Raw genomic sequence first — 22,413 nt, 5'->3', positions numbered from 1 at the left:
AGGTATATAATTAGGACAGTTTTGCCATAAAATACCCAAGGGGTTCTATTGCTCTTAGGCATGACCCTCTCCCAATAGGCAGTCTAGAGTCCTTTCTTACCTGGCCTATGGTCTGACTCTCATTCTCTCTCTCTGTCTCTATCTCTGTCTCTCTGTCTCTGTCTCTCTTTCACACACACACATACATACACACAGAACATATATAATGTTCAAGGTCTGTGTCTTGGATTAAAGCAGTGTATAGTGGGAAAAGCACAGTCTTGAAAACTGGCAAGACCTGAGTGTGACTTCTCCTCTGACTCTTGTTGTCTATGTGATTTGTGGCAAGTCATGTAATCACTCAGTGTTTTGGTTTTCTCAGCTGTGAAATTAAAGAAGATAATAATGATTATAATAAAAACCAAAGGATAAATCAGATGATGCATTTGCTTACTTAACACAGTGATTGGCATATAGAAATGCGCTATACATGTTTGATTGTTTTGTAGTTATTAATACATAAGACCTTTATGTCTATTAGGGATAATCCACTCTTTGACATATATGTAGCTGGCAGTACAGGCTTGTCTTTATCTGGGAATTTCTTAGTTGTTTTGAATCTTGATATTGGTTTTATCTTCTGTATTTTTGGCCTTCCATGGGCCCTTGGGATCAATTAGATCCATCATCCTCATGATTTAACTTTTGGCGCCCAGATATCTAATTGGCTTTGTATAAATGCCAGCATTCTTTTAAGGCTAGTGGCAAAGTCTGGCACCAGAGTCCAGCTTTATCTGGACTGTTAATGTGATATTTTCCTCTCCCAGGATGAATGTTTATGTTGTGGCTGAACAAGAATGTTTATGCCAGGGGCCTCCCATGGGACAGTTGGCTCTTCTAGTTAGCAGTTAGTACCTGCTCTAGGCACTTGAGACTTGAGTAAAAGTTTTCAGCAGCTTCTCAGAGCATGGAGTGCCCCCCTTGAATGACCCTGTTATAGAAGCATGGTAACTTGGCCAGCCCTGGTAGGCAGGAGTGACACTGCATTGGTCCTGGAAGACCATGATGGCTTGGAGTGGCCTCCAAGCCTTCTCCCCTTGGTCACCCCCCTGAAAGTATATTAAGCCTAGGCCAGGGAATGAATAAGGTGGTAGAGAGGTCTCTGAAACCCAAAGGGAGGAAACAGGAGCCTCTGACTTCCCACCTGAGGTCACATTTGTGAGGGAAGGTGGCCAGTGTGTGTGTGTTGGGGGGTGGGCAAGAGAGAGGGAGCAGTAGGCTCCCCATAGGGAACCTGATGCAGGGCTCCATCCCCGGACCCTGAGATCATGCCCTGAGCCAAAAGCAGACACTCAACTACTGAGCCACCCAGGTGTCCCTGAATCTTGGCTCTTCTATCTCATGCATGACATGAACCAGGCCACTTTGCTTCTCTAAACTCTCATTGACAAATGGGAAATGTAATTGTACCTGTCTCAGAAGATAGCTATAAAAATTAAGTAAGAGAATTTATGTAAAGCAGTTAATTAGATAACTTGCCTCAATTATGTTAAGTGCACATTATCACCATCCTTGTGGCATTGGTAAAAATGAGCAATGGTAATAAACAGACTGCGGGAGATGAGAAACATCTTTGGGGCTTCTGGGCTGTTCTCATGGGTCTCCTGGTAATGTCTCTTGGTCTTAAGCAAACATCTGTGAGCTTTGAGAGAATGCCTAGAGTTCTTGAGGGTTTTCAGAGTAAGGACTGCTTTCCTGTTTGGGGCATGGGAGAAATGCTGGTATTGCAGGGATACTGTGTCGGTGTGTGTATGAGTGTGTAAGAGTGTGTGTGTGTGTGTGTGTGTGTGAGAGAGAGAGAGAGAGAGAGAGAGAGAGAGAGAGAGTCGACTCAGCGGTGGTTATACCTGCTTTTCTTCAGGAGGAAGACTGTCATTCTTTGCTTCTCCCTCAGTTATAATAAAGGATCATTTGCCTTTTTTTTTTTTTTTTTTTTTTTTTAAAGATTTTATTTATTTATTCATAGACACAGAGAGAGAGAGAGGCAGAGACACAGGCAGAGGGAGAAGCAGGCTCCACGCAGGGAGCCCGATGTGGGACTCGATCCTGGGTCTCCAGGATCACACCCCAGGCTGCAGGCAGTGCCAAACCGCTGCGCCACCGGGGCTGCCCTAAAGGATCATTTGCCTTGATGATGAAAGAAGTTGCTTCAGTCCATCCTCAGGGCTCTCTCAGGCAGAATTAGTTCCTGACTTGATTGTTCTTGACTTATAAAGGGTTTCTAGAGCATGTTTCAACAAGTCTGGTATTAGGAAATGATCCTTACCTGATGCTAGAGACCAGTGGTTTTCTTCTTTTCTCCACCACCGCCCCCTTTCTTTTTTCTCTTTTGTTTTGCTTTGAAGTCCCCAAAACCCAATCCATAAAATCAAATCCATAAAATCAAAGCAAGCTTGGAAGGCTGCCACTTCTGCTGTCCCCACCTCCTGCCACAGCCCTGAAGATGCTTCTAAGAAAGTTGGGGAGCACAGTTGACAAAAACACTGCAGTCAGCTGGCTGGTTCCACTCACCTTTCGATGCCTAGGACAGCGGCTTGAGTGAAGGGATGGGCCATGGGCCATGTAAACAAACAGCCCCATTCTCAGAAACGAGTACTCCTGTACTCCTGACGCCATACCAGGGCACCTGCTTGGGGCAGCCCCTCTTTTCACCTGTTGCCTGAGCCGCCATGGCCCGTGCCATAATTGGGGCTGCCCACATAGTTAGGCAGCCCAGAGCTCATTATGTAATCAAGCTTTGTAGCCAGCTCAGGTCCGGGGAGCACTTGGGGGGATGTGTGGAGGCAGGGGTCAGAACATCTCAGTAGCGCTGAATGCACTGCTTCAAATCGACTAGGTGTGTGCACCAGCTCCGGGGCCAGTTTACTTGGAGACCCACTTGATTGCACATCCTCCCATGTGGCATGGCGTAACTTGACACGGGTTTTTGCCTGCCTTTGCAACAGAGTCTGAGTACAACCTGGACTTTATCTTTTTTTTTTCTTTCTTTCTTTCTCTCTCTCTCTCTCTCTCTCTCTCTCTCTCTCCCCCTCCAGGCTCCAGATGCACATGCTGAATGGAGCCCTTCTGGCCCTGCTGTTTCCTGTGGTAAATACCCGGCTGGTAAGTTGCCTCTTGTAGGAACCGACTACCAACATACAAAACTGTTTTGGCTCACTCCCTCATTACCCAGGGCTTGCTCTCATCCTTAGCTCGTGTGCCCATGTGACCTTTAAGATACATGTATTTTTTTTAAAGATTTAATTTATTTATTCATGAGAGACACAGAGAGGCAGAGACACAGGCAGGGGAGCTTGATGTGGGACTCGATCCCAGGACCCTGGGATCATGCCCTGAGCTGAAGGCAGATGCTCAACCGCTGAGCCACCCAGGTGTCCCATAAATATGTCTGTCTGTCTGTATTTATTTATTTATTTATTTATTAAAAATTTTATTTATTTATTAATGAGAGAGAGAGCGTGCAGCAGAGGGAGAAGCAGGCTCCATGCAGGGAGCCTGACATGGGACTCGATCCCGGGTCTCCAGGATCAGGCCCTAGGCTGAAAGCGGCGCTAAACCGCTGAGCCACCTGGGCTGCCACAGTATGTCTATATTTAATATTGAGGTTTGACATAGGCCTCCTTGGATGCAGGGGAGCTTGGTAGGTAAGGGTGGGAGTATTTGATGGAACTCTGGGGCTGCATTTAAGAGCCTAGGCCAGATGCGGGATAGACCGAAAAATCAACAGAAGCTCTTGAGAGGTTTGGCAGTGAGAAGGGGGACTGGGAACCCCACTTATTAGAGGTTTCCAGGTGTTCAAAGGGGCTCTAGTTTGGATTCAGCCACACTGGCCCAGAATAATCTGGGGGGGAGCCTCCAAACCTGTCTGCTTTGCCAAGAGCCCTATTGGGCAAGAATTAGATTCTTTCCCCCTCCCATTCACTCAAACTTACAGGGCAGTCTGGGCCACCCTACCCCCGGTGGCTAGCCAGGACAGTTCCACTGTAGCAGTGGGTTGAGTGATAAACGAGCATAGAGAGAATAAGAAAGAGCTATAGGGGTTGGCGTGGCAGGGCCCTGTCCTCAGACTCTGTCATGTGGGACTGTCGAGGGATTAGCCGGCCATGTTAGAAAGCCCAGGAAAAAAAATCACTTGTAAAATCCTTGTACTGCTTTCTAGTTTCATGACTTAAATTGGCCTCATGCATGAAATATCATAGTTTAAATCTCAAAATGATCATCTTTCCTCTTTGGATGGCATTTTATAGTTTACAAAGTCTTTTCACATGATAGCTGTGTGACGAAGATAAGGGCAAGTATCATAGCCTCTTGTTACAGAGGAATAAACTGACGTTCAGGAAGTCACACAAGTTCTAAGTGGCAGAGTTAGGAACGGAGAAGCCTTTAGATCCTACAAGCACAGTTATGCTTCATTCTTGCCAAAGATGTAGTCACATGCTCCCCACAAATACTCATGTATACCCTTATGTTTGTTAAATGTTTCTAGGTGCATGTTGTACATCAATAGAAATTAAAAGAAAAAGCATTCATCTAAAGCAGTGATTCTGAACCCAGGCTCAAAATTTTGCTCCAGGCTCACCTAGAGATACTTAAAAACAAACAAACAAACAAATAAACCAATGAGCAACAATAGTGAAAAACAAACCCCAAAACACTGATGCCCTGGTGTCACCCTTGGAGTATCTGAGATCTTGATCTGTGACACAGCCTGGGCATAGTGTTTTTATTTTTATTTATTTATTTTTAAAGATTTTATTTACTTATTCATGAGAGACACCCAGAGAGAGGGGCAGAGACACAGGCAGAGGGAGAAGCAGGCTCCCTGAGGGGAGACTGATGCGGGACTCAATCCCAGAACCCTGGGATCATGACAAGCCAAAGGCAGATGCTCAACCACTGGGCATAGGGTTTTTAAAAATGTTTCTGATGTGGAACTGCAGTTGAGCACCACTGATTCTGTGCAGTGGCTCTCAAACTTAATGTCTGTCCATCCATAGCAGTCACCCAAGGAAATGGCTAAGAAATGAAGCTTGCCAGACCTCATCAGAAGGTCTGATTAAGAGGATCTGGGAAGATACCAGGAAATGAGCATGGTAATAAGTTCCCATGTCATGGTGACTGCTTGGGGTCCTCAGACTGCTCTTAGAGAATCAGCATCCTAGGTGATCATAATGTCAGGTTACTCCAAGTGTGGAACTCCAGGTGTGGTTTGGGGACCAGCATCACGTGGGGGCTGCCCTTGGAGAAATGCAGAATTTTAGGCTTCACTTCAGACCTACTGCATCAAAATTTGCATTTTAACAGGTGGCTTGTAGGGCCTCCTCCCTTTCTTCCAAAGAGTCCAAAGCATCTCAGAGATAGACCATGGGAACTCCTGAAGTGGGCAGCACCAGGGTGGGAGAAATGAAGGAATGTTGCCTCTGTAATGATAGGCCAGGCACATTCAGTTCAGTGTCCCCCTGTGAGCTGGGATCAGCAAGCCCAGGCTGCTCACATAGGTACCTTTGCTCCCCCATCTACGTTCCCTACAACATATGACTTGCCTGACTTTACCCAGGTCCTTCATTAGAACCCCTGCTGTGGTCTCAGAGCTCTAGAGGATAGTACCCAAGAATGGCACATAGAAAACAAATTGAAAGCATATTCTTGAGTTAAGAGTCTTTATATTCTGTCTCCCTTTCTGATATTTCCCACACATTTCTTCTCCCTTCCCGGTGGGGGTGAATGGGTGATGGGCACTGGGGCGGGGGCACTTGGCAGGATGAGCACTGGGTGTTATTCTGTATGTTGGTAAATTGAACACCAATAAAAAATAAATTTATTTAAAAAAAAAAAAAACAATTCTTTACTGGCTCACTGTGGGGCAGTGCTGGAGACTGCTCCCTGCCTGTGGAGGTGCTGTGCTAAGGCAGAGAAGTGAGTCCAGTGCTATCTCATCCCATTTGCCTGCCCGCCCTGTCAGTGTTTTCTCAGATTAAGAAGTTGGGCAGATAAAAAGCTACTCTCCTTCTTCATTTGCAGCAGGTCTGTAAGATTCCAGGAAGGGGTGACCCCCTCCCCCCTGCACCCCGGGCTCATATAGTCAGATCCTCAGTTTGAGTGCTTCCAGCCCATGGTTGAGGCAGATGTGGTTCCTCTAAACAGATCACCTTAATCCCTCTTTCTATGCAACATTATCCCCAAGGAAAGCCAGATAGTCTTCTCCTTGCAGAACCGATGAGCATAAAGCAGATCTGGTGATTCCCACTGAGTGAGCTTGAAAATAAAGCTGCCCCCCCCCCCACCAAAGCTCATTCACACACCTGAAGTCAGAACCGCAGTGGCAAAGTTTTCCTTCAGCCAGTATTGTTATACCACAGCAGCATTTCTGCACTAGGCCAGCTGATGCTTCCAAAGTGTTTATTGTGTACTGTTCTAGGTGCTCTATGTGGGCTGATGTATTCAATCCTCACAATAAACTTCAGAGGCAAGGCACTCACTGATCATTATCCTGAGGTCAAGGTGCTGTCAGGATTGGTTTTCCGTGAAGCTTCTCTCCTTGGCTTGCAGATGGCCACCATCTTGATGCCTTTTCACATGGTCTTTTTTTAATATAATTTATTTATTAGAAAGAGAGAGAGAGGGGCAGAGACACAGGCAGAGGGAGAAGCAGGCTCCACGCAGGGAGCCTGACATGGGACTTGATCCTGGGTCTCCAGGATCAGGCCCTGGGCTGAAGGCGGTGCTAAACCGCTGAGCCACCTGGTCTGCCCACACATGGTCTTTTCTCTAGTGCCTCTCTGTGTGTCCACATTTCCTCTTCTGATAAGGATACCAGTCAGATTGGATTAGGGCTCACCTAATGTCCCCCTTTGAATTTAGTCACCTCTTTAAAGGAGGTATTTGCAAATAGAGTCACATTCTGAGATTAGGCCTTCAATGGGTGAATTTTGGTGGGGACATAATTCAGCCCATAATAGCTTTCTACTCTGTACAAAAGACAATATTTCTCTCTCTTTGCATCTTTTCCTCCCTCCCTCTCTTCCATCTCTTTCTCCCTCTCCCCTTCCTCCCCTTTCTCATAACAGAATTGCTATTATAGTTGCTATAGCACTTAATACTCTCTGAATAGATATCAAGCTATAGCCAACCAGCTCATTAGGAATGTTCAAGTAACTTCCCTTAACACTGAAAATTCTTTGATGAGCTTAATGAGTAATTCCAATCACTCTGGTAAATAATCTTGGTGCCCTTCTTTTCTAAAATGAAGCGGAGAAAAGTCCCCGGTTAGGGCACCATTTGCATGTGTATTGGCTACTGGCATTGGTTTGGTTATTTTAAATGATGGGGACCCCTCCTGGGCTACTTCTGGCCTTGAGGACTTTATGCTTTGCAACCCCTTAGCTGAGCTCAGATTCACTTAAAAGAAGACACAGGAAGATAGGCAACTCTTTCTTTTTTTCTTTTTTCTTTTTTCTTTTTTTTTTTTTTTTTGGCAACTCTTTCTTAAGCCTGATGATCCAGTTAGGTAGGAATTTAGCCTTTGACTTCTCTTTGTTCTTTTTTCTTGACTTGTTATCTTTTTAATCTTCTTTTGTTGTTTTTCTTAGCAGTAATATGGAAGCAGGGGAAAGAAAATGATCTAGTGTGTGTGTGTGTGTGTGTGTGTGTGTATAACACGGTCACACATACACTCACATATGTAAGGACAGAGACAGAGGGAGTGCCAGAAAGTTGCCATGGTCAGCTGAAGGATGTGGAGTCATCAGTGCATTTCCATTTTTTGTGCTCTGTCCTGTGACTTCCTGGCACTGGCATTTGCAGACCAACTAGAGAATGCCTGGGTCCCAGTTTCTTCTGGCTCTCCATCCTTAGCAGCTGACACCTTGGAGGAAGAAACATGTATTCCAATGGCTCATATTATAAGGAAGTGCTCCTTGCTGCCAGGATTTTTTTTTTTCATTCTAACTAGACCACCAGGAGTGGCTTTTTAAATTAATTTTTTATTGGAGTTCAATTTGCTAACATATAGCATATTCTGGAGAAGGTCTGTTTTTGACTTCAGATGAAGTATCTTAAGGGTGATTTTTCTTTTGCTTCTTGGAGGGAAGGAGAGGAAATACATCATGGAACTACTGATTATTAGATTAGCAGGGAGCCAAAAGCTTGTCTGGTCTCATCTACTAGAGGGGGGTCCATGGAAGCATAAATGCCTTGCCTTAGAAACCAAAGTCAGTGCCCCTAAAATCCAGGTCTCCTGACTCAGACTTCAGAGCTCTTTTCTTATTCCATGACTGGAGTACAGTGAGTTTGAAAGCTGGTGAGTCCAGATGCTGGAGATGTTTCTTAGCTTCTGTCCATCTAAAAGAGTGGGGTCATAGGTTTCTTTGAGAAGCTGAAGAAGTCTGCAGAGCCTCTTCCCAGAGAAATGCACCAACACAATGTTGCAGATAATTTCAGGAGACTGTCACCTGCTGTCCCCCTCCTCGCTGACCACATCCGATCCCTGTGGATCCCATATTAAGATCCCCCACCCAAGCTGGCAGTAGTTCATGGCTTGAAGCATAGTTTCAAGCTGCCTAATTTATGACCAGCCTAGTTTATTAGCTCCTTGTTATAGCCATTGGCTTTTGGGCTGGTGTTGATGCTGGGTTCTTTATCTATTGCCTGTGACTTAGCAAAAATATCTATTCCAGGCCAAAACACCTTATGGAAAGTGAAAGCCAAGAGGTGGGAGCTAAGTAGGATGCCCATCGAACCTGGTCACATATTAGATTTTCGGTTCCATTGCTTACCTTGCCATGTTGGTGAGCTGGTCCTCAGAATGAGTTACTGGACATAAGCTGCATCCCCAGCTCTGTACATACCTTTTGTCCTCAAATGCCTGTGGGAGTTCCTTCTGAATGCAGAGTGTTCTGAGCAAGGGAGAGTGGAAACAGAAAACAAACCTAAAACCCTGTATCAGCCCCCTTCCCAGACTGAAGACTCTAGCCTGGCCTATATTTGTGATTGCAGCCATCTGTCTTCTATGAGAATAATAAGAAGAATGGTAATGATGCTTTTCATCAAGCTCCTTTCTTCTTCTTCAAGGCACAAAGCCTCGAGTATATTATTATCTCATTATCAAAATTGGTCATTACTGTGCAGCCCTGTTGATCTCTCATACTAGTTCCTTTTTCCCCTTCTTTCCCCTTCTGCCCCTTTTGCCTGGCTCCTGTGCTGTTAGATGGTTCTCTTGAATGTCCCCATCTCCAAGACCCTAGTGGGAGAGGTTAGTCATGATTTGTTCATTCCTGGAGCAGCTGCCCAGCTTCCACAGTCATTATCTTGATGTTCTTGTATCTTGAGATGCAACTTTGCCACTGGCACACCTTGTCCCCAAGTGTGCCGCTTGGATAACTTTGCTTTCACCAAGGCAAATAGGCTTGAGAATCTTACTCTTTGCTAACTGGCACATTGAAATGTGCTAATTGACCTAGAAAAGTTATTTCTGTGACGGGCAAATTGAGCTATTTAAAAAAGTTATGGTTTGGATTTTGGACCTCAATGAAGGACAGAATGTCCCTTTGCTTTCCTGGGAGTACTTACGTATAAAAAGCTTGGTTTCAGAAGAGGCCTTTGCTTTCTGAAGAATTGATGTGGGCAAAATTGTGCCTCAGATATGGAGAAGAGTCTGGTGCTCCTGGGACAAACTAAACCAAATTCTAGGAACTATTCTAGAATACGTCTAATCACTGCCTTTTTTAAAAGATTAATCTTGGGGAGTTTTCTGTCCTCCATGAATCTAGCCCAACCTTATGGGCCATCCAGACTTTTATTGAGCACATTTATTTTTTAAAGATTGTATTTATTTATTCATGAGAGAGAGAGAAAGAAGCAGAGACATAGGCAGAGGGAGAAGCAGGCTCCATGCAGGGAGCTGAATGTGGGACTTGATCCCAGAACCCCAGGAACACACCCTGGGCCAAAGGCAGGCACTAAACCGCTGAGCGACCCAGGCGTCCCTATTGAGCACATTTTGGTATGGCGTGTTGTGCTGTATGCCACAGGGGATGCAGAAGCAGTCAGGGTGTGTTCCTGGCTCTCAAGGAACTTGCAGTTTAATTAGAAAGATAAGGTATAAATTATGGCAATATTAGAATTGAAATAATGAAAAATATATATCTAGAGGCAGTTCAGGCTTAATTGCTAAATGGCAATCATTTCAAGTTCTAAGATGGGAAGAGGATTATTATTAGCATTTATTAGGCACCTACTGTGTGTCAGGTAATTTACATATGTTATTTAACTCGTAAAAGAACCCCATTTTACCTTTGAAGAAATTGGGATTCAGAGAGGTTGAATGACTTGCTCAGAGTTAAATGGTTTCTAAAATGCTAAAGCTAAACCCATGCACTCTATACTCTGATACATTGCCTCCTGGAGAGACCAGTGGATTAAATAGTCCAGGAAGGCTTTGTGGAGAAATAAAGCCCCAACTAAGCCTTGGGGTGATTAGAATAGTCATGCAGTTGCAGAGGAGCAAAATGGTTCAACTAAGGAATGCCGTGGCTAGGGCACAGGAGTAGGATACTACAAACTCATCACCGAGATTCTGAAGAGTGGGATAGAGAATCAGGGATTCTGGTTGTATATGTAAACAATGCCACTTATTTGCAGGCCACTGGAAGATACTCACAAGCCTGCTTCTGTTACATCTTTTCACCCTTTATCATTGTGTTTAGATTCCTGTGTATTTCTTATCTTTTCCACCTCTACTGATAAGATTCCCTACAGGTGGATGGGACTTTGCAACCAGAAAAGCTCTTGCACAAATATCTCACCCTAGTGTATTGAGGATATGGATCTCAGGAACAAGGGTATGGGTGCAGGTTCATATCCTGGCTGTGCTACTCCTACGTGTGCATGTGCACATGTGCACAGCTCACATGCACTTGCCCGTGTGTGTGTGTATGTGTGTGGAAAAGAGAGAGAGGGAGAAGAGGAACTTGGTTGACTTAATTAACTTCTGTGGACCATAGTTGTCACATCTATAAAATGAAAGTGATAGTAGTGTTTACTTCCTAAAGCTATCCTGAAGATTAAGTAGTTAATATGTGTAAAGCATGTAGCACAGCACGTGGCAAACAGGAAGCCCTCTCAATCAGTGTTAGTTGTTAATTATTAGTCTTGGATCTTTGAAAAAATCCTGTGAGGTGTAATTAGCATAACCATTTTAAAGATTGAGCCATCCAGAATTTAAGTAATTCATATAGGGACTCAGAGACAGAACTGGCCTGAGAGCTTTGGTCTTTCTGGTACAAAGCTCATGGTCTTCTTCCTCTTTCCTAATTACTTAGATTGATTTTCAAGTGTTGAGCCAAATCAACTCTGTGGTAAGTTTTATATAATACTCATTAGAGATTTGGGGGGATTGATTACACTTTTAGGATTTTTTATTTTTTATTTTATTTTATTTTTTTTACTTTTAGGATTTTTTAAAAATAAAAATAGGATATGCTCATTGAAAAACCAATCAGGAATATAAAGAGAAAGTTTATCACTTTACCCACCAATTTTCAATCCTGTCCCCCTGCCCCCAGGGTAAATTGTGATAAAGGCTTATGTATCTTTCTACATTTTTCTTTTGCTCGTAAATGCAGAGAAAGATTTTCATATTTCTAGGATTGTTGGTTTGTTTGGGTTTGGATTTCCTACACAATTGGCTTTATGCTGTAAACATTGCTCCAGTGAATTTTTTTTAACCTAACAGTAGATAATCAGTAATCTTTGAGGTAATGGATGTAACTCTGTAGCACTCCGTAGTTCAGTTGGACTATATATTCAGCCAGTCCTCCAGCTTCCCAGCACTATATCATAACTTGTCTCTGTGGGCAAGGATAGTCTTTTGTGGTGTCTGTCCCCTGTAGGACCTCACATCTAGTATATGGTAAGTATGCACAGATAGAATAAATGAATTAGCCAATCTAAACATACATCTTTTTCGGGGAAATCCTAGGGACCCCTCTCACACCTGTCCTGAGATCTTGAGAGTGAAGACCGAGGGATGATAGATGATGTTTTTTTCCCAGGTGAATTATTTTTTAAACCACTTAAAATAATGATGTTTTACTGATTACAACAAAAGACTCATTAACTGGTGAAAATTTGTGAAATACAGAAAAGTTTAAGTGAAAAATGAAAATCACCATTAACTCACTGTTGGTTATTTCTCAGTACATTTAAAAACAACAGCAACAGAAAGCACAAGGCATTTGTGCCTTTGTCTTTACAAATGTATAAATGTTTTATTTACAGAAGTAGTATCTGTTTATAATGGAAGAAAAATAGAGAATACAGAAAAACACCAGAATCAAGCACATCATTGAGCAATAAAAACTGTTAGCATTGTTTGCTGCCCATCCTCCAATTTTTCTTTCTGTTTCTGCATAGATGTTAAGGTCAGTCAAAAGTGGTCAAAAGAGGTCAAAAGTGCTGACCCTGGAGCCACCTTTCCTGTGGTTCTGTGGCTGGCTCCTCTGCCTTTAGCCATGTGACCTTGCAAAAGTTAACTAACTTCTGTGAACTCATTTTCTTATCTGTAAAATGTGCCCAGGTGAATGGAGGTAACGTGTGGTCAGCACTTGTTGGCATGTGCTTTTTGTGATGTTCGTCTTCAGTACTTTGCTTCACTCTCTTGGCTCCTTAAGCTTTTGGGGGATGGTAAAGTAAAGGGGGCTTTGTTTCTGAATTAGCCTTGCTGAGCAAGATTAAAATTCCCTGGCAGGCTTCCTTTTCCACATTAACTGTACATTTGTTTTTATGCATTTGTTTCAAAGAGAGCCTGTTTGATTAGGGAACTGGCCAGCTCTCTCTCTTCCATTCTGACAGGTGAATTAGGCTCCCTCCTGGTTTTTCTTCCCATTTGAAGAAAATGGCCAGACTCTTGGGGCCCAAGCCCTTCAGCCCGTGGAGGGAGGGACAGCAGTGAGTGAGAGTACTAGGCAGTAGCATTTTTGCCTCCAGAGCTCTGCCTTTGTTTCCTTTTCTTAGAATGAGATTAGAAGGACCAGCCTCTGGCAGTTGTAACTGATGCTTCTCATCTAACGGAGAGCCACTAACCCCAAGCACTATATCTTTATGCAATAAAAGCCATTTCTGGTGGGCGATTTCACTTTCTCCAGTCTGTGGACCAGTTGTTCCTTTTTAAAAAATTGTATTTATTTGAGAGAGGGGGGGGGAGGGAAAGGGGGAGAGAGAGAGAGAGAAAGAGAGAGGCAGAGAGAGAAGCAGGCTCCATGCACCAGGAGCCCGATGTGGGATTCGATCCCGGGTCTCCAGGATCGCGCCCTGGGCCAAAGGCAGGCGCTAAACCGCTGTGCCACCCAGGGATCCCTACTCTCTGCATTTTTAAGCGTGTGCAGTAAAAATTCAGCACTCTTCTTGGGCCACCGACCCTGTGTCCAGCCCCAATGTTTGTCCTGCACACGCCTACCAACTCCACCATTGTAGTGATGGAATGGCACACACTGCTTCTGCAAAGTGACTTCTTTCAGATACTTGGTGGCTTTTCAGATATGCATACCCTTGATGGCCTGGGTAGTTTCACGCATGTTCTTAAAGTGAACACAAAGGGGGAATCCCTGGGTGGCTCAGTGGTTTAGCGCCTGCCTTGGGCTCAGGGTGTATTCCTGGAGTCTCAGGATCGAGTCCCACATCAGGCTTCCTGCATGGAGTCTGTTTCTCCCTCTGCCTGTGTCTCTGCCTCTCTCTCTCTCTCTCTCTCATAAATAAATAAAATCTTTTAAAAAAAAGTGAACATGAAGATTTGAACTTCTCGATTTCCATGATTTTGTAGGGTTTTCTAGGTCCAGCAAGTAGCGAACCATTTTTGGAGGTCACCTCAGGCTGCTCAGGGGAAGAGTGGCTTTTTTTTTTTTAAAGATTTTATTTATTTATACATGAGAGACACAGAGAGGCAGAGACATAGGCAGAGGGAGAAGCAGACTCCCTGCAGGGAACCTGATGCGGGACTCGATCCCAGGACCTCAGGATCATGACCAGAGCCAAAGGCAGACGCTCAACTACTAAGCTACCCAGGTGCCCAGGTGCTTTTTCTTAACTAACTTTAAGATAATCATTATGCCACCATGGCATATCTTGGGGCAGCCTGCCCTGGGCCCCCAGTACCCCTTAATGATATCTCTGTATTTCTCTCCAGGCTCCTACCAGTGCTAATTGACTTTCTGCCTTTATGGATTTGTCTATTCTGGACATTTCATATAAATAGAATCATATGTGGCCTTTTCTGAATAACTTCTTTTATTCAACATAAAGGTTCAAGTTTATCCATGTCATTGCATGTATCAGTACTTCATTCTTTTTTAATGGGTGAATAATATTCCTTTGTAGGATATACCACATTTTGTTTATCCATTTATCCATTGATGGCCATTTGGGTTATTTCTACCTTTTGGCCATTGTGAATAATGCTATTGTGAACATTCTTGTAAACGTATCTGTTTGCATGTCAGCCTCTGGGTAGATATCTAGAAGTGGAATTGCTGGATCATATGGTCACTCTGATTTTTAACCTTTTGAGGAGCTGCCAGATTGCTCTCCAAAGTGGCTGTACAGTTTTATGTTTCTACCAGCAGTGTACGAGGGTTCCAGTCTCTCTGGATTCTCACCGATACTTGATATTGATGGACCTTTTTTATTATAACCATCCCAGTGGGTTTGAAGTGATGTCTCACTGTAGACTTGATTTGCATATCCTTGATGATGAGTGATATTGAACACCTTGTCATGTACTTTTTGGCCATTTGTATGTCTTTGGAGAAATGTCTTTTCAAATACTTTCCCATTTTTTGTTGGGTTATTTGCTTTTTTGTTGTGACAGTTCTTATGTATTTTGGATACTAGACTCTTATCAGATATGTGATTTGAAATATTTTCTCCCATTCTGTGGGTTGTCTTTGCATTTTATTTATGGTATCCTTTGAAGCACAAAATCTTTAAACTCTGATGCAGTCAAATCTATAATTTTTCTTTGGCTGCTTGTGATACTGGTATCTTATCTAAGAAACTATTGCCTAATCCACTGCCATGAAGTTTTGTGACTGTTTTCTCATAAGAGTTTCATGGCGTTAGCTCTTATATTTAGGTCTCTGATCCATTTCAAGTTAATTTTTATTTTTATTTTTTTATTTTTATTTTTATTTTTTTTCAAGTTAATTTTTATATGTCATCTGAGGAAGGGATCCAAATTCATTCTTTTGCATATGGATATCTAGTTGTCCTGGCACCATTTGTTGAAAGACTCTTTCCTGTTGAAATGTCTTGGAACCCTTGTCAAAACTCATTCAAAAATAAAACTAAGGGCTTATTTCTGGGCCATCGGTTCTATCCCATTGATGTATATGTCTCTCCTTATGCCAGCATCACACTCTCTTGATTATTGTAGCTTTGTAGAAAGCTTTGAAACTGGAAAGTGTGAGACTTCCAGATTTATTCTTCTTTTTGAAGATTGTTTTGGCCATTCTGATGCCCTGCATTTCCATATGACTTTCACGATCATCTTGTCAATTTCCATAAAGCAGTCATAGGTAAAGCATTGAATGTAGGTCAATTTGAAGAATATTGCTCTCTTAACAATATTAAACCCTCCGGTCTGTGAACATAGGATGTGTTCTATCTATGTATTTAGGTCTTTTAAAATTTTTTTTCAATGATGTCTTACAGTTTTTAGAGTATAGGTTTTACATTTATTTTGTTATATCCATTCCTATGTATTTTCTTCTTTTTCTTTTTAAAGATTTTATTTATTTGAGAGAGTGAGGGAGAGAGAGAGAGCAGGGGGGAGGAACAGAGGCAGAGGGAAAAGCACATTCTCCACTGAGCAGGGATCCCAACTCCAGGCTTGATCCCAGGACCCTGGGATCATGACCTGAGCCAAAGGAAGGCACTTAACCGACTGAGCTACTCAGATGCCCCTGTATTTTATTATTTTTAATGATATTGCAAATGGAATTAATTTCATTTTCAAATTTCTCTTTGCTACTCTAGAAATACAATTCCATTGTTTCTGAATTGACCTTGTATCCTATAACCTTTCAGAACTCATTTATTACTGCTAATAGTTTTTTGTGTGTGGATTTTTCAAGTTATTTTTTTATCGATAAGATCGTGTCATCTGTAAATAGAGATAGTGTTATGTCTACTTCCCAATCTGGATCCCTCATATTTGTTTTTCTTGCCCAGTTGCCATGGCTGAACCTTTAGTACAGTGTTGAAAAGCAATGGCAGGAGTGTACATCCTTGTCTTATTCCTCGTCGTAGGGGGAAAGCATCAGTCTTTCATCATCAAGTATGATTTTAGCTGTGGGTTTTTCACAGATGCCCTTATCAGGTTAAGGAGCTTCCTTCAGTGACCTTTAATAAATGCTTACTACTGGGGAACTGTGGGTAGTAAGATTTGCATAATGTGGACTTACTTAGTCATTCCAAGTTTGGAATTGCTTTGGGTGAGAAAATGTCATTTCCTCCCCAGGGAGATATTGCTCAGAGTCATCTACATTTGAGTTAAAATATGGAAGCCTAAGCATATTTGAAAGAACAGTTAAAGCTAATAGAATTTCTGTTAAATTATAGTGATGCTGTATTGCCATGAGAGAATTAAAGGCAAATAAAATGGTACTTCAGTGCTGGCATGAAGTAGGAGCTCCATAAATGGTAACTGAACAGCTCATATGTTTAGGGTAGGTATATTAGTCAGTTGGGACTGCCATGACAAAACACTGTAGACTGAGTGGTTTAAACAACAGAGCTTCTGTTGTTCTGTTCTGGAGCTCAGAAGTGTGAGATCAGTGTGCCAGTTTGGTCAGTTCTGGTGAACTCTCTCTTCTTGATTTGCAGGCAGCCACCTTCTTGCTGTATCCTCCCGGGGCAGGGAGAGATCCCTCAAGATCTTTGGTATCTCTTCTTCTAAGGATATTAATTTCTTTGTGGAGGGTCCCACCCTCATGACCTCATCTAAACTTAATCATCCAAAGGCCCCACCTCCAAATACCATTGCATTGGGGGGTTAGGACTTTAACATGTGAGTTTTGGGTAGACACACACAGGTATTCCATAATAGTAGGTTAGACTGCTGCTATACACACCAGATGTGGCATGGCCAAATTTGAAATTCTAGGATTCACAGTAGCAAAGGTAGGGAATGGCAGATGCAATCAGATATTCACAAGAGTCACCATGTATTAAGAGCCCACGTATGTGTCCAGAACTGTGGTAGATTCCTTCATTCCCTCACCACAGTCCTCAGAGCAGCTCTGAAATGTAGGTGATCTCATTTATACAGAGGAATAAATTGAGATGTGTGGGGCAGGAAGAGTTTTCCTCTGCCTTAAGATTCTTCTAGATGGACTAAGAATTAAATTAACATGAGGCAGATTAACAGGAGAAAAATCAAACAAGTTTAATAGCAAGTATACCTCCTGTATACATGGGAGATACCCAGGGAAACTGAATAACTCCCTGAAATGGCCAAAGCCATCACCTTCTCCAGCTTCAGACAACAGATGACATGGGGGCAGGGAGTCAGTTATGGGAGGTTCTGGGAGTTACGGGAGGTTCTGAGGGAAGGCTCAGTAAATAAGGGTAGCATTGCTCTGCAGATTTGAGTTGTTTCCTTCTCCACTGATAAGCACTTCCCGAAATTTAGAGTCCCCTCTCTCTCTCCTGGTGATGAGGGAGACACTCTTACCAATGAAGATTTCCCTTATAAATGCAAATATCTCTTACTCCATTTTCAGAGTTGCTTTTGTCTCTGTAGGTTTCTTCAAAATAATCAGCTTAGAATAACCAGTATGCCATAGAGGCATATCTTGGGTGGCAAAATTTGCTCCCCTACAGAAGCAAAGAGATTAAGCGATCCACCTAAAGGCACTGAGCTAGTGAGTGGGAAACTTGCAAATTAGAACCCATGTTTCTGTTTCCAAAGCCCGTTCTCTTTCCACTACACCATCCTACCTTCCGTACTGTATCCCAAGTCCTTGACACTCAAAAAGTATGGTCCACTGGCCAGCAGAGTTGGCCTCCCCTGGGAACTTACTAGAAATTCAGTCTTGGGACCCATCCTAGACCTACAGTCTGCATTTTAACAAGATCTCCCGGGGATAGGTGTACACATGAAATTTTGAGAAAGCCTGGGAAGCAAGATTGAGAGGGGGCAAATGACCGATACAGTGTAAAAAGGAGCAAAGGTGGCTCAGTCCTTACTCGGCTCTTGTTCTGCTTCTGTTCTTCCCTTAAGGAGAGCTATCCTTGGGCAGCCTGGGTGGCTCAGCGGTTTAGCGCCGCCTTCAGTCCAGGCCGTGATCCTGGAGACCGGGGATCGAGTCCCATATCGGGCTTCCTGCATGGGGCCTGCTTCTCCCTCTGCCTGTGTCTCTGCCTCTCTCTCTCTCTCTCTCTCTCTCTCTCTCTCTCTCTCATGAGTAAATAAATGGAGTCTTTAAAAAAATAAAAAAAGGAGACCTATCCTCTAGCAGATGTGGGTGGAGCATTCATAGTAAAAATGGAATCTTCCGAATAGGGCATTCAGTTATTTGTTTTAAAGATTTATTTATTCACGAGAGACACAGACTGAGAGAAAGAGGCAGAGACATAGGTAGAGGGAGAGGCAGGCTTCCTGCGGGGAGCCCGACGTGGGACTCGATCCCGGATCCCAGGATCACTACCTGAGCCGAAGGCAGGTGCCCATCCGCTGAGCCACCCAGGCGTCCCTGGGCATTCAACTCTTGTAACTGAAGCCTCAACTACAGGGCTTGGCAAAAATTGAGGTATTTTGCACTTTACAGTATGAGAGTTATACCTCAACAAAAAAGAAAGTAAAAAATTAGGAACTAAAATCCACTGCAAGGTGAATTTTAAAATTCATAGAGCATAAATAGGTGAGATGACCTTCAAAGTACGATTGAATAGCTATTTTGATTTTTGAAATGAGCAAAGGTTAAACACTGGGAGTTCTAGATCTAAGAGATACCCATTCAGAGCAGCCTGCAGCCAAATTGAGGAACACTGTATGAGGCAGTTGGTCTCTGGCCACATGGAACAGGACCAGGAGCCAGCATAGGCTCCCCAAAATACATTATTGTGAAACTTGCTACGTTTTGTTTTGTTGGGACTACTTAAACGTTAATTAGAGGAAGCCAGAGTGTAATCTGGGTGTTGGTAAATCATTTTACCAAGAACTACACTAGACAACCTCCAGAGAACAAAGTTCTTGGTAATGGATAGTGCAGTTAGCTGGCTTAATGGTTTGTTGAACTAATTTAAGGGGTTTATGGCAACTCAGATCAAGACACAGATGACTTCCTGACATGTCAGATTTGCTTGTGTCTCAAAGCTGGGAAAGATAGCTGTGTTGGGCGACAGTTTCAATATTCCAGAACACCCTGAAAGTAGCCCCTGAGGAATAGAAAGGAAATTGTATAGGCGTAAAGGTAAAACTCAAATGCTTGCTTTAAAAAAAATCACCTGGATCCTAGCACTTGAGAGCTTGGGAGGTCCCTAGAAATTCAGGTAAATCTAAGTACATCATATTGTACATGTGAGAGCCTAGAAAAGGAGAATGACTAGGTCATATGGCCAGTGAGTGACAGCTCTAAGACCTGAACTCAGGTCTCCTGATGCTGAGATCAGTGCTCCTTCTGTCTCCCCTGTTGCATAAGTACTGAATGGGATGCTCAGTGTGTGTATTGGGGGTTTCCCACACCAAATAATTGTGTGATGCCAGCTGGGTATTTGACCATTTAACTCATTCTGACCCTGTCTGCCTGAAGGTAGCATCAGATCCTACAGGTCAAGGGCTCAGTACTATGAGAGTGCCCCCCATTTCAGATGCCAATGACAAATCCAGCTTGTCACCTGTGCTTCTGACCGACTATAAATTCATTTCCTCAGGTTTGATGAACTGGCTAAAGCAGCTCACTGAAGTCAGAAACATTTACTGATGTTTACCAGTTTATTAGGAAGGATCTTTTTTTTTTCTTTATCCTTTTTTTTTATTATTGGCTTTTCATTTTTATTTTTTAATTTCTTATTTAAATTCAATTTGCCAACATATAGTATAACACACAGTGCTCATCCCATCAAGTGCCCTCCTTAGTGCCTGTCACCCAGTTACTCCATCCCTCCACCCACCTCCCCTTTTGCAAACCTTTGTTTCCCAGAGTTAGGAGTCTCTCATGGTTTGTCTCTTCTAATTTTTAGGAAGGATCTTTGAAGGATACAGGTGAGCAGCCAGATGAAGAGGCACATAGGGCAGGGTTCAGATGGGTCCTGAGTGCAGGAGCTTCTGTCCCCATGTAACAAGGGGGTGCCATTCACTTGGCCTGTGAGTGTATTCACCAGCCAGGTGGCTCATCAACTCTTACTGTTCTAGAGTTTTTATTATAGATCTCGATCTGTAACCACCCTTTCCCAGAGGTCAGTGGGCATGGCTAAACATTCCCACCCTCTCATCACTTTCTGGTGACCTGGCCCCATCCAGAGGCCCCAGTTCCCTGGGTGGTCATGGGCTTAAAGCTCCACCTTGTGGGGGCTGGTCTGAGCAATCCTGCATCTGGGCATGAGGGCTGGAGGCATGAGGCAGGTGCATCCTGTTGCATTGCCATTTGAATTATTCTCTGGCTTCTGAGACAGCATTGCTGTGTGCTGCCTGTTTGAGGCATCAGCTGAAAGCTTTTTAATAAAAATGGAACCCAAAGGAGGAATGATAAGGTATCTGATTTTAACCCGAAGTGAGAGAACACCAGATGTTTCATTCTGTCTGAAGGTTCGAGGGAGGAAAAAGCAATTAGCAGCTGCTACTGATTTAGCAACAGACACCTGCTAAATGAAAATCTGTAAAACCGGCCAGGCTTGGCACCAGAAGTGTGTATGCTGCTTCTCAGACATTTCTGGGAATTGTAAATTATGTTGGCCCAGAATAGGTTGTGGGTGGCAGGGGGGTGAGTGGGCCCTAGAGAAGCTAAACATGTCTGTATATACCAGGATTGTATTATTCTGAGATGACAGCAACTTAAATTGGCTTTTTGGTGGGTAAATGGGAAGGAAGAGAAGACAAGGAATCTTTCAGAAGCTGCCTGGTTACTCCCTGCTTCCCACCTGACTCATAAGCTGCCCTCTGGGGTCCGTAGGGCTGACAGAAGGGAGGGAGGAGTCCTGCTTCCCCTCCTCTTGCTGATCTGGAGCATATCTCTCCCCTCTCTTAAGGACAGCGAATCTCAAAGCATGAAGGACTCTCACCTGTGGGCTCACAGCTCCTGCCCTGTGATGATGACAGACTGTTGGCTCTAGGAGCCATCTGGACATCTGCTGAGCTTGGGCTTTGCTTTGGCTTGGAAAGAGGCCTATCTATGGCTTTCTGCTTTCCAGAATTCTCTTCCAAGTAGACATTAACTACCGTGCTCCCTCCTCCATTTTCCTGAGGCTCACACTGAGACACAAACAGTGGAAATAGGAGTTCATGGGGAGGGCTCTGGGGGAGCTGGGTATGTGTCAGAGGGGTGGGAGGACATAAGTTTCTGTATGGAATTGAGTGTTCAAGATGTGACTGATTATAAGGTCTGATTATAAAGATGTGACTGGCCAATTTGTGATTGGTCTAGATGGTGTCGAAAGAATGGAGCCACTCCCATCTGGGCTACACTCACCTCATGTGAGGGTTGTTTCTCAGTTTCCATACTAGGCCGGAGGTCATTTGCAACGTGGGCCAGAGCGGATGGCCCTGTCTTGAGGGAAGGGATGGTCGCTTTCCTGTGGAGCCAGGGCCAGGGGATGCTGATGGCACGTGCATGCCAGGCCTGTCCTGAGACCTGGCAAGGTGTTTTAGTGTGCCTGAAGACCAAACTCCTAGTGCCAAAGGTGGGAACGGAAAGAAGACCCTTTTCTTTCTTGAACCCAGTGGTCCCTTAGGCAAGAATAGTCATCTCAGATACATTTGAATTTTACTTCCTCTGTGCTACAATGCCAATGCAGGATGGGAAAAGGAATGGTGCGAGAAGGGTGGTAGGAGATCTGAGATCCCCACCCTCCAGCCAGGATTGGGGGAGCTCCACCTTCTCTGGTCTGTCACCTGAGATACAGCATTCCCATCATTCAGTTTCAGTGGGTAGAATAACCGGAGCACAAAGCTATATCCTGTGACAACAGGCTCCCCTAGGAGAGATACCCAGGGGCCCTGTCTATGATGGAGTGCCCAGCGTGCACTCATGGCTATATTCTGTCTTCCACTGATTGTTACTGGAAATGGAAGTCTGGGTATTGTTTTCCAGCCTTCTGTGGCTGTGTCCTAATTGTTGGGGGCAGTCAGGAGGCCATTCTAATTCTCTTCACTGGTTTGGCCAC

At 43.7% G+C, this 22,413-nt stretch overlaps 1 protein-coding gene across 17 annotated transcripts in view; it reads left to right on the top strand.

Moving 5' to 3' along the window:
* Window positions 1–22,413, top strand: part of TMEM164 (transmembrane protein 164) — a 199,714-nt gene that overhangs the window by 127,364 nt on the left and 49,937 nt on the right. For 13 of the 17 annotated variants that reach the window (XR_012026548.1, XR_012026549.1, XM_072817265.1 and 10 more), the window contains one exon: window positions 3,075–3,141. The exons of the other annotated variants lie outside the window; for them this stretch is intronic. Coding sequence is in view for 11 of the 13 variants with exons in the window: in XM_072817261.1 (XP_072673362.1) it covers window positions 3,075–3,141 (67 nt within the window). In the remaining 2 variants the exon portion in view is untranslated. The remainder of the gene's footprint in view (window positions 1–3,074; window positions 3,142–22,413) is intronic. 17 annotated transcript variants of the gene reach the window in all.

This window comes from Canis lupus, chromosome X (assembly GCF_048164855.1).
Source record: "Canis lupus baileyi chromosome X, mCanLup2.hap1, whole genome shotgun sequence".
Taxonomy (NCBI): domain Eukaryota; kingdom Metazoa; phylum Chordata; class Mammalia; order Carnivora; family Canidae; genus Canis; species Canis lupus.
This window is presented reverse-complemented; position numbering and strand designations above follow the sequence as displayed.